Consider the following 15,391-nt stretch of genomic DNA (forward strand, 5'->3'; position numbering starts at 1 on the left):
GGTTTAGCCCGTGATTCTTATTCTCAACCATTAATTTTTGCTTGTGTACCACAGATGTAATTTGCAGGATTTAAACAGAATAAGCAGATAATTCGTTCACTTTGATTTTATTAAACTCAATTAAGAGACAATAGTTTATGTATCTGTCTGACGCATGCTCTCCTTAAAATATATTTCAGGTGTCATATTTTTTGAAAATATAAGATTAATTAAAGAAAATAAATACAAGGATGACTAGATAAGATTAAATAAGAAAATTATATAAATGTAAGGGAGAATAATAATTATTAGTATGTGATATACATAATAATTTCAGGTGTCCTTTTTTGGTTCAAGTTCTTTTCGCTAAACCCAAGTATCAAAAAAAGAGAATGCAGGTCCTTTTTACTACCAAAATTAGAGTTCAATTTTCTTCACCATATATGCAGCAATAGACAAGAAGCGATCAATTTTATTCAGATTCTAAAGTTAAAAGACAAAAATATTCAGGTAGGAAAAAGGGAAATCAAGAAAGATCTGTCCACTCTCCCAAAAAATGAGTATTGCTCTTCCCATCTGCTAACTCCATATAAAAATTTTGTCAATGTAAATGTCTCTAATGGTGTGTGTTTGTTTGCACCATCCTTACACATACCAGAATTCTCCATAGTACAACATCATACAGGCAACAAAAGTTACAGAAGTACGAGGGGTTGAAAACTCAAGGTTTAGCTGATAAAGTGCCTTTAGTTGAGCCAAAATTTGTAGTCGTTATATGATCATTTAAACTTGTGGAACACATGTCAAAAGGAAGCGTAACTCCAAGCTCTTAATTCTCCCATACAAATTTCTTCCTAAGAGTGTAGTTTTATAACATCTCATTTACCTATTATCGGTAGCTCACTCCATCACCACTTACAACCTCACCGATGCAGTACATTGTATTTGTCCCCTGTCCATCACCAAGTATTCTTAGTGCAGCCTCCTTATCGACGACTAAAACCATTCCAATCCCCATATTAAAAGTCCGTCTCATCTCAGCCTCGTCTATTTTTCCGGCCTATAATGTTCACAGGTAAAATAAAAGTGTGAGTACTTTGTGTGAAAGTCTGAGCACAACCAAAGTACATTAACAGGAACATTACAGCCCTACACATGATTATGAAGATTCATAGCTTCAAAGTATATCAGTCACAAACTCAGGTTATTGAAGAAAGAGTCTCACCTCTTGAATCCAATTGAAAACGGGAGGAACTATCCAAGAGTCCTTATAAATAGCAGCTCCAAGACCTCTCGGAAAAACTCGTGGTATATTATCTGTGAAACCACCTCCTGTGATGTGGGCTATACCTTTAACTCCTCCTTTGCTAACTATGTCAAGCACCTTTATTAAAGAAATCACAGAACAATTATTGTACTATGATTCACAGAAAGCAAAACTAAAATAGGATTGAACCATCACCTGCTTAACATAAATGACAGTTGGAGCCATCAAAGCTTTACCCAGTGTGACGGATCCACCAGGAAGTCGGTCATTGAGAGAAAGACCACTTCGCTCGAGAACCCTGTGAATAAAGTGGAAGTGCAACAGATATGAGAAATTTATCGGCAGAAGGGTTCATTAGACACTGATAGTGATGTCCCTAGCAAAGTCTGCATAGCCTCTTTAAAGAAATCAAACCTTCTGACTAGAGAAAATCCATTTGAATGGACTCCATTAGATGGTAGACCAATGAGAATGTCCCCAACTGTGATGTTTTTCCCATCAATTACAGAGTCCTTTTTGACTATGCCGACTGCAAAACCACTGAGATCATACTCACCAGGTGCATAGAAATCTGGCATTTCTGCAGTCTGAAAGGATAAGCAATCTTTCAATCACAATTGAAAGAGCAAAAGAGCTTTCTGAAATATGTACCAGTCTGCTGGTTTCACCTCAAAAACTGCTGAAACCATGAAAGAATTAAAAAATGCAACACCGTAGGATCACTTTGATTAAAGGCAATCAAGTACAAAAATCAGAAGATCATAACTTTCAATTGAGAGCCATTTTCAAATATTCCCAGGACAAAACACAAGGAGAAAAAGAATGATGAACTGCTTGGCATTAATAATGATGAACTGCTTGGCATTAATTAATCATTGACAAATTTAAATAATATCTCAGAGCCCCAGATTACAGAAGAATACCTCTCCTCCTAAAAGAGTGCAATCAGACTGTTGGCAACCGTCAACAATACCCTTTATGACCTGCATAAAAACTGACAAATCACACACTAAAGAACTTCAACTGTAAAAGCCACTAAAAAATTACCTGGTAGACATAAATAACATACTTTTTCAGCAAGATCAATGTCAAGATGGCTCGTAGCAAAGTAATCAAGGAAAAATAAAGGCTTTGCTCCAGAAGTGACGATGTCATTAACACTCATTGCAACCTGATCCGAAGGTCAATGATTAACTCTGGCAACAAAAGCCAATTATATACAAAACTGCATAAAAATTTACCAAATCAATCCCAATAGTCTCGTGAATTCCACTTTCAAATGCAAGCTTTAGTTTTGTTCCTACACCATCTGTGCCAGCAACGAGATAGGAATCACCTGCTCCAGGCGATGCCAAAAGAACAAAGGAAAGAAATCCATCAGCAAGTTAATCAAAAATGGACAAAATAATCCCTACAAGAAAATCTTCTTCCTTAAACAACAGAGAGCAAGATACAAAAGAGAAGGCACAGCGAAGGACAACAATCACATTTAACTTGTATAGAGAAATAATATGCACTGATGGGAACACCTTGGTTTGACTTTTTAATCTATAATACTCATTCAACTTGTGAAAAGGGGAGACAATGGTAGCAATCACAAGTCCATCATGCAACATAAGGGTGAAACCATTCTCATAACCAAATCCAAATATCTTGTATCATATTTTCATGAGCTATTATAAGAACCTATCATCAAATGAAAGGGACAGCCAAAAAAGAATTGAGGAGGGGTTCTTTTCTCTCCATGTAAACCATGACAGGCACTGATAGATGCTATGCTAAAGCATCAACCTGCTCCTTTTTGTTTCCACTACCTATAACTTTCAATTACCTGTAGGTAACCACATAACAATTAGATGTCAGAGCAGCAAAGCAGCGAATTTCTCAATCTTGAAAAGATAACTTATACATGCACAGCTGTGAAAACTAGAAAGGTGCCTGCTAAAGAGAAACTAGAGCCAAAAGCTAAGAGAAGAATAGTAAATTAGGGCAGGATGAGCTCAAGAAACAAACCCTGAGTGAAGAAGTACAGATAGAAAAATGATTGAGGTTCTCACAGGTTTTGTGGTAAAGACAACAAACATCTCAAAAGGAATCAATATTTGTTGAGCACTTTCAAGCTCAAAACATTACAAGCGTCAAATCAGAAATCAGTTTGTCATAAATGGGAAAAAACTGTATTGGATAAACTACTATCAGAAATGTACAATCTTAGAAAGTTGCAGCCATTGAATCTTTCCTACAAAAAATTCTAGTCCTAAAATTGTCAAAAATGAACAAGACTGGAAAGTTTTGGCAACTGCAAAGAGTTAAAAGATCACTGCCAAGCCCTGCTCAAGGAGAAACAAATCATAATCCTGCTGCGCTAATAACTAGACAGAACACTACCTGACTTGAGACCAGACTCAATTCTTAACAGAGCAATAAAGAACAAGAAATGTAAAAGGGCATACACTGCACAACCTTCAAACTAAACAAAAGAAGAGTGATAACCATGCACAAAAAGAAAGAGTCGATGCCAATTTTTTGTCCAGCAAGAAGCAAGAACCATGTTGAATGAAGAAGAAAAATATCACGGTATTTTGAGAGGTAGATTTCCATTTTCCAATTGAATATCTGATCTTCCTTACAGACTCGAATTCTTCTTGGCCATCCAAACTTCGTTCTTATGGCACATCACTAGGAAAATTACATTTCTCAAGACAGCACTCGTTCAACCATGGAAATCAAATTTGAAACCAGCAGTCAATAAGATTTTGATCACAGCTTACATATCTTTCTTTGGCCATAACTTTTCTCAAAATCTTAAGGTAACCAAACAAATGCAAGATGAAGAAAGCCTGACTTCTCCAATTTCAAAATTAAACACCACCAGGAATCTTCACAAAACAGCCAACATAAGCATACAATACAATTAGTATTCCTCAGATGATTGTATATATTTTCCCCACATACTTTGGGAAGATAAGTCGTAAAAAGGGCAATCAAATTTGATCTAATCTCACTTGGTTTATAAACCACTAATGGATCAGTTCAGTTAAATGCCCAAATAATTTGCACAAACCCCAAAGACCAAAGTGTCATTTATGATTGCCATCCTATCTTGTTCACGAGACCTTCTGACCTATCAAGCCCATAGTCCATCAATCACATAAATTAGACTAAACTAAAAACATATTCCATCAACACATTATCACAAATTGCAAATATTACGTCAGAAATATTGGTGCAATCTGCAATGACATCCAAGGAAGCGTTCAGCCAAAAAAAAAGGCAAATTTGTTTATATATTAACAATATTCAGAACTTATTTACGGCTAACTGAATGTGCCTAATTAGTTCAAAGAACAAGGATAAAAAGAATATTTAACGGCTAATTAGTTCAAAGAACAAGAATAAAAAGATTATTTAACGGAACTCTACCTAGAGGATAAAGCCCTCCAAATCCTCCAATTCCAGGTGCCATCTTGGCAATTCTTCTAACAAGTTCTGATCCAGCATCAATGTCAACACCAGCATCCTTATACGTGAGTCCTTCAGTTTTCTCATCACAACTACTACTTGAAATTGAAAGGGCACGACTACTGTTTGTACTTCTAGAATTCAATCTTTTGCACAGCCCAGATGGCACGCAAAATTTTGGTCTGAAGCAACCAAACTTCAGTATTGACGTATTCAAGTCCTTGTTATAAAACTCCTGCCGAGGGGTTGTTACAGTCGGAACACCCTGCAATAGTTCTCTACTTGCTCCATAGGCGGTGGACATGACAAAGTTGAGAAAAAAAATTGAAAGTAACAGCCTGACACCCGAATTGACCCTAGAAGAAAATGAAGGAAAAGTCCAAGGTCAGCACAGAGCACATGCCTCTTTCGTTAAAGTTAAAATTTTGTACAAAGGATGCATCGAATGCCCCTGAGGTTCCATTTTGTCCAATGCAAAATGCAACATTTAGTCAAAATTCATCGAACTCCCATAATTAAATCCAACAAATAAACAATATCTAATGTACAAGCGCTTTGATAATTTTTTTTTTTTGGTTCGTACACAGAGCTAAATGAGATATTGAATTCAATTTTGGGGAACCCAACTGACGAAAAAAAGGAAGTAAATATAAACAACAGGAGGAAGATAACGGAATTCTGAATCCATTAAAACTAAAATATTTCCCGAGGCAGAAAGTAAATTACTAAATCCTCCACCTAATGTTGCCACAAAATAGCAAAAAAAAAAAAAAAAACAATTTTGCTGTAGCAATTCCATTTTCGCTTACCTGATTCTGCGTAGCTGATGCTTAAGAGGCGTGGATGAAAGGCTTCTCTGCGTTGTGCTGTTGTATGAGAAAGGTGAAGAATGTTGAGGGTTTCTGGGGGTTTTATGCTGGACATCATTAATTAACCATATAGACAACGAGGGAACACCCCCTGCCACGTAGGATAGTCATCCGCCCATGTGGCACGCGGGGATTGGTCGGTAGTGATGATTGGTTAAAAGATAAAGAGGGAACACTCCTGCCACATAGGATGGTCGTCCGCCCATGTGGCACGAGGGGATTGGTCGGTGGTGATGATGTGGAATTCATGCTAGATAGTTTTTTTCCCCTTTTCTACATGCGTCCTTTTTTTTTCCCAAAAGTTTAGCTCTTTTGGATTGATCATTTTTTCAAAAATAAGTTTTTCAAATACATTACTACAGTAATACACATAATTCAAAAAACATTTCATCTGTACAATATATCAAATATTTCAAAAAAAATTTATAGTAAAAAATTTTTCATATACACTGCTACAGTAAATTTTTTCAAAAACACCCCCAAAAATAGCTAATTCAAACGGAGCCAATTGTTTCTTTTTTTTTACATGGACCCATTTTTTCCGAAAGTCATGTCGTTAGTCATTAGTCATTCTTTTGTCAGAATTACTCCTTGGTCAATGATGAAATAACGCTTTTCCCCTTAAGACTTTATTTTTTTGCTTGTTTTGCTGCTACTGTATTTGTTTTGTAATAATCTGTGGTCGTGTGTCCATATCTGTCAAATAGCCTCCACCACCAAATTTTCATTGTCCGAGAATACTTGCTTCCACTCTTAACAATCCGACAGCTCATCTTTGCACGTCTATGGCAGGATATTTCGTTAACCGTCGGACAATTCCCTCGGCTTTCTGTTGGACATTTTCTTTTTTTGGGTTTCGTTTAGGTTGTTTCTCTTCATTTCATTTTCTGCTCGCTGGTTTTTGCTATTGCTTGCTTGTTGTGTTTGTGGTGAGTGTGCTCTGTCCTTGTTCTTACCTTTGCTTTCCTTATTTTGTGCTATGTGTTTTTACCTCTGTTTCTTTTTGTTCCGTATCTTGTCCTGTTTGTTGGCTTTTAGTTGGTTACTGTTGCATTGCCATCTTCCATAAACACGGGTACAGGTTCTTACTCTTTCTTCCTCTGCTTTTTATGATGAGAATATGTAGTATTGCCTGCATTGATCTTGTTTATGTTCGTGTTTTCTTTGCTTCCAGAGATTTTCTGGCTTTTCTCTCCTTTTTTTAGCTCTTTTCACCTATTTGTTAGTCCTTTCCATCCTTGGAACCTTGCCCTCTGACTTCTATTTTTGTTCGTTGCTGAGTTTTGTTTGGCCTTCTTTCTTTTGGTACTTTATTTGTTTGTTGCAATGCTTGTTCATGCCTTTTGCAGTCTATTTTTCCCTTTTTTACCTTCTTTTCCGTGTTGTTCTTTCTTGCTTCTGTTGTTCTGTGCAGGCTAAAGGTTTGCTTCTTTTTTTGAATCCTATAGTGGTTGGTTGCTGCGATCCTGTTCACCAGGGTGTTACTTTTGCTTTGGAGACATGTACTTAATCGGTGCTTATTTGATCCAGTTCAGGTTTTTTTGCTATTCTGACGTCCTGTTTCTTTCTTTAAATAGCTTTGTTCCGCCTTGTACTTTTTCATGTTGTTCTGTGTTTGTTTATTGTTGCCCTGCGCTAGAACTTCTTCTTAGAAAGATTGTTCTAGCCTGTGTTGTGTAACTCTAATTGTGTGCTTCTAGGTCTGTTAATATTTAATTGTTTCTATTCCATTTTTTCCCCTGGTTGTCCTGCACTCTGGACATTGTTGAGTCATTTGTTTTTGGTTGTTGGTTTTATTTTATGTTCTTGCATCTTCCGGTCTAAGAACATGGATAGGAATGCAAGGCATCGTAAATGCTATGCGAAAATGCCAGAGCATGAAAAAGCTGATCTTTTGTGTAGTCGCCGTGACGCTAATGCTGCAAAGAAAAGAAAGCTTTCTCTTCCTAATATTCGTCGTGAAAACGGGTTACCTCTTGGTGAGGGGGAGGGTAGCGAACACGTTGCTCGAACCTCTCTTGATTGTGTTTTTCCTGGTGGTCCTTTTTGACGTGGCGATGGTAAAAATTATGGTCAGTCGACTCACAATTCGCCTGACTCTTTTCATAATCTAGGTATTCCTGCACTTAATAGGCGGGACACTGGGGATATTCATTGATCAAATAGGCTTTTTAATACTAAATTTGCTGCATTAGATTCTCAGAATCAAACGTTCTTCATTGCTGGACCGCGCCGTCTGTTTCTGTCTTCTTCTCCTGGTGATACGAGTTGAGTTTTCTCTGCTTGCGTAAAACGCCTCTTTCTATTCTTTCCACTTTAAATTTGTTTATTATGTGTCATCCTGTGTAGGTTGGTGGTTAATGCTGCAGAGCAATACATGGAATTAGCATTTGTCACCAATGAAACAGTTCAGCCGTCTATTTGCAGGAACGAAAATAGACAACTTTTTACTGAAACACCTCTTCTTATCTGCAATCCGGTTGCCAAAATCAGCTTTATGGTGTTGTGCATCGTACAAATGATGCTCGATTGTGCTCTGACAAGCAACCATCTGCTTTTGTGGGATCGGAAGCTCTGTTTTTTAGTTGATATGGTCTTTTAGTTGACTACCGCTAAACTACCTCTTAACAAGAGCAAATGCATGGCTAATCTGAATGTGCACCCGACATTTTTTTTGCCTGCCATATGCCCAAAAATTTTTTTGCATATCTCAGATCCTTTCAAACAGAAGGTACATTGATTTGCAATAATTTATGGTTTTCTTTTAATATTTTAGCTACCTTAATTAGTTTTCCTATTTTTTGCCTCTACAACTATCAAATCAAACAATTAAGATCTAATTTTATGTATTGGCTTTACTTTATAGATTTAGTCCTACTTCTCTTCTGAATTGTTGACAGCGCATCTTAAACTCTGCAATTCGTACTTCGTGCCTAGCGGTGTATGTCACATTTCGTTAACGTTACTTTTGCTTTTCAGATCAAACCAAGTTCCTTTTACTTTTTGCTCTACTTCTTTTCCCACGTTGGTTCTGTTTCTTCTTCTTTGTGAGTTTTTCTCTTCTTCTATTTCTTTTCGCTGCATGATTGTTGTTCCGTGTTTTATCTTTGTTGATACTTTTTAGTTAGTTGTAGTTCCATTTTGCATCTCGCATTAACACAGGTACAAGTTCGGCATCTTTGATGAAAATTTAGTTATTGCCTACAATAATCTTATGCATCTTCTCTTTTCCTCTGCTTCCAGAGGTTTTTCACCTTTTCCCTGACCTTTTGAACCTTTTCAGTCATCTGTTAATGTTTTCCTCTCTGCCTTCGCTATTTTTTCCTGTTGTTTCTCTGTTCGTTTCCCCACTGCATCACTAAGAATTTGATTGTTCACCATCTATTTGCGTTTATCTTTTACAGCTTTTTTTCTGCTTACAAGTAACTTCTAAAGTTACTAATCTATTCCTTGCTTCTTCCGAAGTTAAACTTTCTGGTATAATGCCAAATTTAATCTTCCTTTCCAGTTATCGTGCTTTTCAAATCAGCTGTTTTCATCCCTTTTGTTAATACGTTCTCTATTCTTCTAATTATGATTATTGAAATGAAGATGTGACGAGTCTGCTGGTCTTAATTAATCATCCATTTTTACTACTTTATTTTATGTATCCTCACATTCCATTTTTTCTGTGGATTCCAAATTATATAATTTTAAGTTTAACTTTATTCCTTTGTTTAAACATATGCTCCACCATCTTCTAATTTGTTATAGGACCTTTTACCATGGAAGCTAACGATGTTCCCCTATCTGCTATTGATCTATCTCTGCTGAATTGGAGTGCTATTCTCCGAGCAATTGAAGTCACTCATACCAAAAATAATTCCTAGTCTCATCAAACACTTCGCACGTTTGTATTGCCAAATGACCAGGTAACATTGATATGGTTATCTCTTTTCTATTATGGCTGTTAAATTGCATCGAAACATAACTTTATTCTTATAACAAAGTCTTAGCGTTAGTGTCTACGCTGCTGGAGATATGATTGAACAACTTGCCGACTTGTTTGTGCCTTTCAAAAAATACTACATATCTAAAGCTGCTATTCGTGAACTGCGAACTTGTTCTAATGCTAATGAATATCCGTTCTATTGACTCATCACTACAAACACCATAATACATGAAATATAGGAACCTGTTCCTTCATTTCCTTTTTATTTTCACCTAAACCCTTTTTCTATGCTAGATATCTATGCTGATACCCATCATTTGATAAGTACATAACAGTTTTCATAATGTGTTTTTTCCACCCCCCATGAAGTTTACCATACGTATTCTAATATTTTCTTTTATACAATGTATGTTAGATGTCATGGGAGTTGTTGTCTATATTTTGCCTCCTAAAACAATGCCTTGTCAAGGAGCGCCTTCTACTTCTCGAGATTATGTAATTATTGATCTCCTTCATGAGTCATTTCGTTCTTTTCCTATCATAATTTATAAAACCAAAATGAATCTATCAGTAAAGTTTATGCCCTTTTTTTCTTCACAGTATGAAACCAATGATTCTAACCCTTTGGAATGGATTCGAAGAAATATATGGTTCAATCATTAGAGCCCCTGGATGCTATTTTCTAATCATTGTTGCGATAAGAGTCAAAGTCACAACAAACAATTGTAACTATATTCGTTACCCTCACTGTTTAAAAACATTAAATGCATCCATTGCTTTGAAAACTCTTGGTATTAACAGTTTTTTTATTTTGATATCAAACCTAAGCTTCTCGACTTCTCATTATTTAGCCATTTTGGTGCCTCTATTCGCTCGACAGGCAATGCATCTTGATCACTGGTGAGAAATTTTAAATATCTGCTGCACTGTTCTCCCGTTTACATTACACTACTTAAGGACTATTTTTTTTTCATATCAGGTACCATAGCCATGCGCTTGCTATAGACAATATAATTAATCAAGGAAGTTACACTGGTCCGCGAGTTCTTCTCCTTCCTGTTGCCGATAATAGAATTCTTCATATTACTGCTGCGCTCCAACAAGTTGCAATTTTACTCTTTTTTATATTCCATAAATCATGTTTACCTCCTTTCTATCCTTATTATTATTGTTTTACAAAGAACAAACACTGCGTGGATTAGAGGAATCATCGAAATTTCCTTTAGGCCCCAAAAGTTATTCTATATGGCATGCCCCCAGCGTGATCAACCAAACAGCTCTACAGCCACTTGGATACTGTCAGGCTAACATTGAACTGTTACCAAGGTTTTTGTAGCTATTCTATCGATCTATTCAGTTTAATTACTCATCTTCATAACATTGATTGCTTGCAAACTTTTTCATAACAGTCATACCATCTTCTCCCTTACAGAGCTTGTATTACCATTCCAATTGCTGTTTCAAGTGGATCATTGACTGCTACTGCTATGGAAAATGAAGCTGAAAAGTTAATTAACTACTCAATTGCTGAGCTCCATTATTTGTATGAAGAGGTGCTTACCGATCGCTATCCAACCACAAATATTTTCTTCCGTTTTTTTTCTCTTTACATTGATTCTCTTTGGTCACTTTCTTCAAACAGAGAATTGATATGGCTTCATACCTCATACGTACTTTGCATGGAAAGACAAATCTATTCTACATTAGACCTTCTTTTTCCAGATTTGCCCGGATCAAATGTGTAGCCTATGAAATAATTACTTCTTACGTTGCGGATGAAGCCATGGACATCAATGATGTCAACTTTGACGGTCTTAACATCAACAACTAAGCTCCTGGTCACTTAGCTTTAACTTTTAAACTATTTCCAGCCAGATGGCTATTAGACTCTGCACTTTGTTTTTATATTCATTCCTGCATCTATTATGCATTATTGCAGCTACATTACAACAATTTAGATGTTCTATGTATTATCATCTTTTTTCGTATGGTCGTTTTACACTTCACAATTATCAACCTTGTTGCAAAACTCCGTTAACAGGATATTCCTGGGCATATAAATTTTTGAACTTTTCCACCGCGCACCCTCCTAGTACAATATAACGGATCGTCCACACAAAGAAAGTGGTTTTCTGCTACAATACTACTAAAACAAATCCTATCCATCCATCCACTATTCAAACCTGGTAAGCATTAGATGGACACAACGGATCTTCTATCCAACTCTCTATCCTATTTTTTATTATATTGTTATTTTTTCTTCATAAATATCATATTTTAGTTTTTTTTATTTCTTTAAGATCCAATAACTATTAACTAAGTAATAAACAAAATTTAACAAATTCAAAAAATTAAAATGCATAAAAAATGAGATTCTTTATAAATTTTCTATTGTATTTTTTAATTTTTTATTATATATTACTTTTTTGAAATTGTTGTATTACTTTTTTACTCAATTAATAGTTATTGGATCTTAAGAAAACAAAAAGAACTATAATATTATATTTATGAAGGAGAAATAGTAATATAATAAAAAGTGGGACATAAAATGGTACAGAGAGTGGGATAGAAGATCCGTTGCAATTAGATGGGTGGTATTGTATGTAAGCTAAAACAATCCAAGAATATCGACGCCAATCTTTCTAAGCGGAGAAGGACAATTTGACTTTTATATATATTTTTAATTGAAAGAATCACAAAAATAGTGCGAGTGAATATAACTATTTTATATAATATGTAATAAAAAGTGTATTATACACAAATATGTACAATTGAAAGAAGAAAAAAAAGCATTGGTAAAGGAGAACGTGAGAATTGGAGAGAGATAGTTTTAGTAGAGTAGAATTTGTGTGTTAGTTGAGAGGAAGGTAGTTTTGATTGAGTAGAATTTGTGTGTTACATGATAATAGAGATAAGGGTTAATGGATCATAGAAATATGGGTAAATTTAGAAATAAATAAAATTAATACCAAGTTAACTACCCACACAGGCTTATTATTGCAAAGATACCTTTTTGGCAAATTTTGGGTAGATCCAATTTACGGGCCCACATCTAGACCGTGCAGTCCATATTTTGCCATATATCCAAATTCTCATCGCCAACGTTCAGAATTCAACATAGGCCAATAAAAGAAAAAAGGACCCGGTCCTTCTATCCCTTCGGCTTGCACTCCGCCTCCATTACCGTCACCAAAAATCAGCACCACTACCTTTCTTAGCTACTTTGTTCCCCACATCTCAATAACTACCGCTCACTTACTCCTTCTGTGCCACCACTGACACCTCTTGCTACCTCCTTTCCTCACTCTCAATCTACAAACTCACCAATAGATTGTCCTCACCACAAGCATCCCTCTGTTCCTCCAGCAACAAATTTTAACCAAATCGATCTTCCTTTTTAATTTCTGAAGATATTTAACACTTACATATCCATCTTCCTCTATGCCCAAGGTTTTCTATTTTTCTTTTTTTTTTTGTCTTGTTGCTCTCTTTATCTCTAAAAGGTGGAAGTGAAGAGAATATGGTTACGTTCCTGCAGATTTGGGATGCTATGAATGCACAGTTATTAGACTCGATCTGGAGCTCAATCGGAGAGGTGACCGAGTCACCGGATCACCGGTTCAATCATGGATTGAGCGGATCAATCACGAGTTGCACAAATAGTTATATTATATAATATAATATAAATAGTATAATTTTTAAGTTGGTGGTTCAACCGACAGTTTAATTGACGATTTTTTTTATTTATCGATTGAATTATCAGATCATTGACTAATCAACAAATTTGTTGCTTAATTGATTTAATTAGCAACCCAATTCAATCATATGGTCAGTTCGCCGAATTGACTGATTCAATCGTCGGGTCAGGCCATATTTTATAACTATGAATGATATTTTTTCAATGTCACAATAATCGTTGATTTCAACATAAAATAATTGAAAAAGTAAAATTGGTTAAGGTTACGTAACATAATAAAAAATTATAAAAGAAGAAAACATTCTGAATTTCTTACTATCCGCTTACTTTGTAATCAACAAATTCCAGTGAACAGATTAAGGCCCAGTAAATCTACACGAGCACCATATGACTCTTCTTATCCACTATACAGTTCTTGATTGTTGACCTACGCTCGTCATATCAACGGATATTATCGGCTCTCTTTGGCAATTGGCCTGCTCCACCCAATGTTTTGAAAATCGGACCGAACCGATTGGTTTGACCAGTTGAATCGCGAACCGACCATGACACTGGTCCGGTTCTATACTAAAGTTGAAATTGTCAAATAATCGGTCAAGACCGGTTAAACTCGTCAAAACTGATAAACCAATTTGGCTTTTCAATTTTTTCCTTAATATTTTTTTAAGTTTTGCAAAATGCAATTGCCAATAATCAAACTCAAGACCTTTGCTACTGAAGGCCAACATAATAACCATTGCACCATCACATCCAATTTGTCTCTTTTGGTAACACATTTATATGAAACAAACTTCCATCTTTCTTTCCTCCATTTTTCCTACAAAATTTCATCCTCTCATGACTCTTTTTTTCTAATTTTCAACTCTCTTTGTCTCCTCTTTTCTTTTGTCATCCCCTTTTTAATCAAACCTCTTTAGTTTTAATTTATTGATGCTTTCTTCCATCTTTTATTTTGTTTTTGCCTATTAAATTGAAAAAATTAAAAAAAGAATTATTTTTCTTTAACCCTAAAAACTAATTATTAAATGTCACACCCACTCACTTTCATCTTATTTTTTACTTCTTATTAGGTTTGCATCTCTATTTTCGATTTTCCTGACTTCCTCCAAATTTAAAACTTCTTTTTTTTTAAGTTGCAATCTCTAAATCCCAAAAACGTGAATCAAAATTTAAACTCACAATATCTAATTCCCATAGACATGAATTTTGTATAATTTCAAGATATATTGGTATTTTTGGGTTGGATTTAAGATTAATTTTTTTGGTAGATATAATTGAGATTGAAATGAAATTTATTTGTTTCAACTTATAATTCAAAAAATTTACTTTTGAAAACCCAAGTTCTTTGAAAATATTAAACTTTTCATCATATAAAGTTTTAAATTAGTCCATTGCATGTCTTATTTTGTGCATACATATATTTATATAAATTATTTTTAAAAAATTCATTGAATCAAGGTTAAACCGGTTCGATCGGTTGAACCTTGACCTGAACACCTCACCGGTTCAATTAACAGTCCGAGTATTAAAATATTGGCTCCACCCAACGAGTCTATAGGCTAGCCAAGCAATGATATTGTTTTCTTATTCATGTGATTAAGGTAGTATTTTTCAACTCGTGGGTTCATGAAAATTTTTGGCTCTTTTTTTCCCTTTTTAAGAAGTATGGTTACAACTTACAAGAGAAAAGGGCTGTTCTTATTTAACCAGATTAGTCTTAGTAACCATTACCATCACCTAAATCTGCTGAGAGTAAAGGAGGAAGAGGAAGAGATTATGGTGGTGGTGGAGGAACCAGTGGGTTTTGGAAAGAGAAGGTGAAGAACAAAGTCGAAAGATAGTGTGTTAAAGTCAAGCGGAAAAAATTCCTAGCATTTGAATCTAATTCTTGTTGATGACGTACCATGTGTTTGAGCCACTTGATCTATGGGTGGGGTTATAAACTGGTCTACTGGAGTATTTGCCTATGTTTTTGACCCGAAAGAGGTGAGATTGAAGATGTAAGGAATGAGAGGAGAATTTGAACCCCAACCTGCCGAGAACTATTTGACTTCTGCATCTACAATGAAGAATGGATTTTTTTTTCTTGTACTATTTTCCCCACTTGTTCGGATTAAAAGCAAACTGAAAGAGTACTTTTTCATAAGATGTATATGTTACATGGCAAAATCAATGAAGTTACTGAA

General features: G+C 35.4%; 1 protein-coding gene across 1 annotated transcript; it reads right to left on the reverse strand.

The window, feature by feature from the left end:
- Window positions 1-534: 534 nt before the first annotated feature.
- Window positions 535-5,599, reverse strand: LOC113782540 (phosphoribosylformylglycinamidine cyclo-ligase, chloroplastic/mitochondrial-like). Its single transcript, XM_027328430.1, has 9 exons — window positions 5,518-5,599; window positions 4,670-5,064; window positions 2,488-2,582; window positions 2,316-2,417; window positions 2,170-2,229; window positions 1,661-1,833; window positions 1,442-1,544; window positions 1,205-1,363; window positions 535-1,039 (listed from the first exon to the last, which is right to left on the reverse strand). The coding sequence occupies exons 2-9, from the start codon at window positions 5,010-5,012 to the stop codon at window positions 869-871; spliced, it is 1,206 nt and encodes a 401-aa protein (XP_027184231.1). The 5' UTR covers window positions 5,013-5,064; window positions 5,518-5,599; the 3' UTR covers window positions 535-868.
- Between the last annotated feature and the right edge of the window lie 9,792 nt (window positions 5,600-15,391).

Source organism: Coffea eugenioides, chromosome 1 (assembly GCF_003713205.1).
Source record: "Coffea eugenioides isolate CCC68of chromosome 1, Ceug_1.0, whole genome shotgun sequence".
Classification (NCBI taxonomy): domain Eukaryota; kingdom Viridiplantae; phylum Streptophyta; class Magnoliopsida; order Gentianales; family Rubiaceae; genus Coffea; species Coffea eugenioides.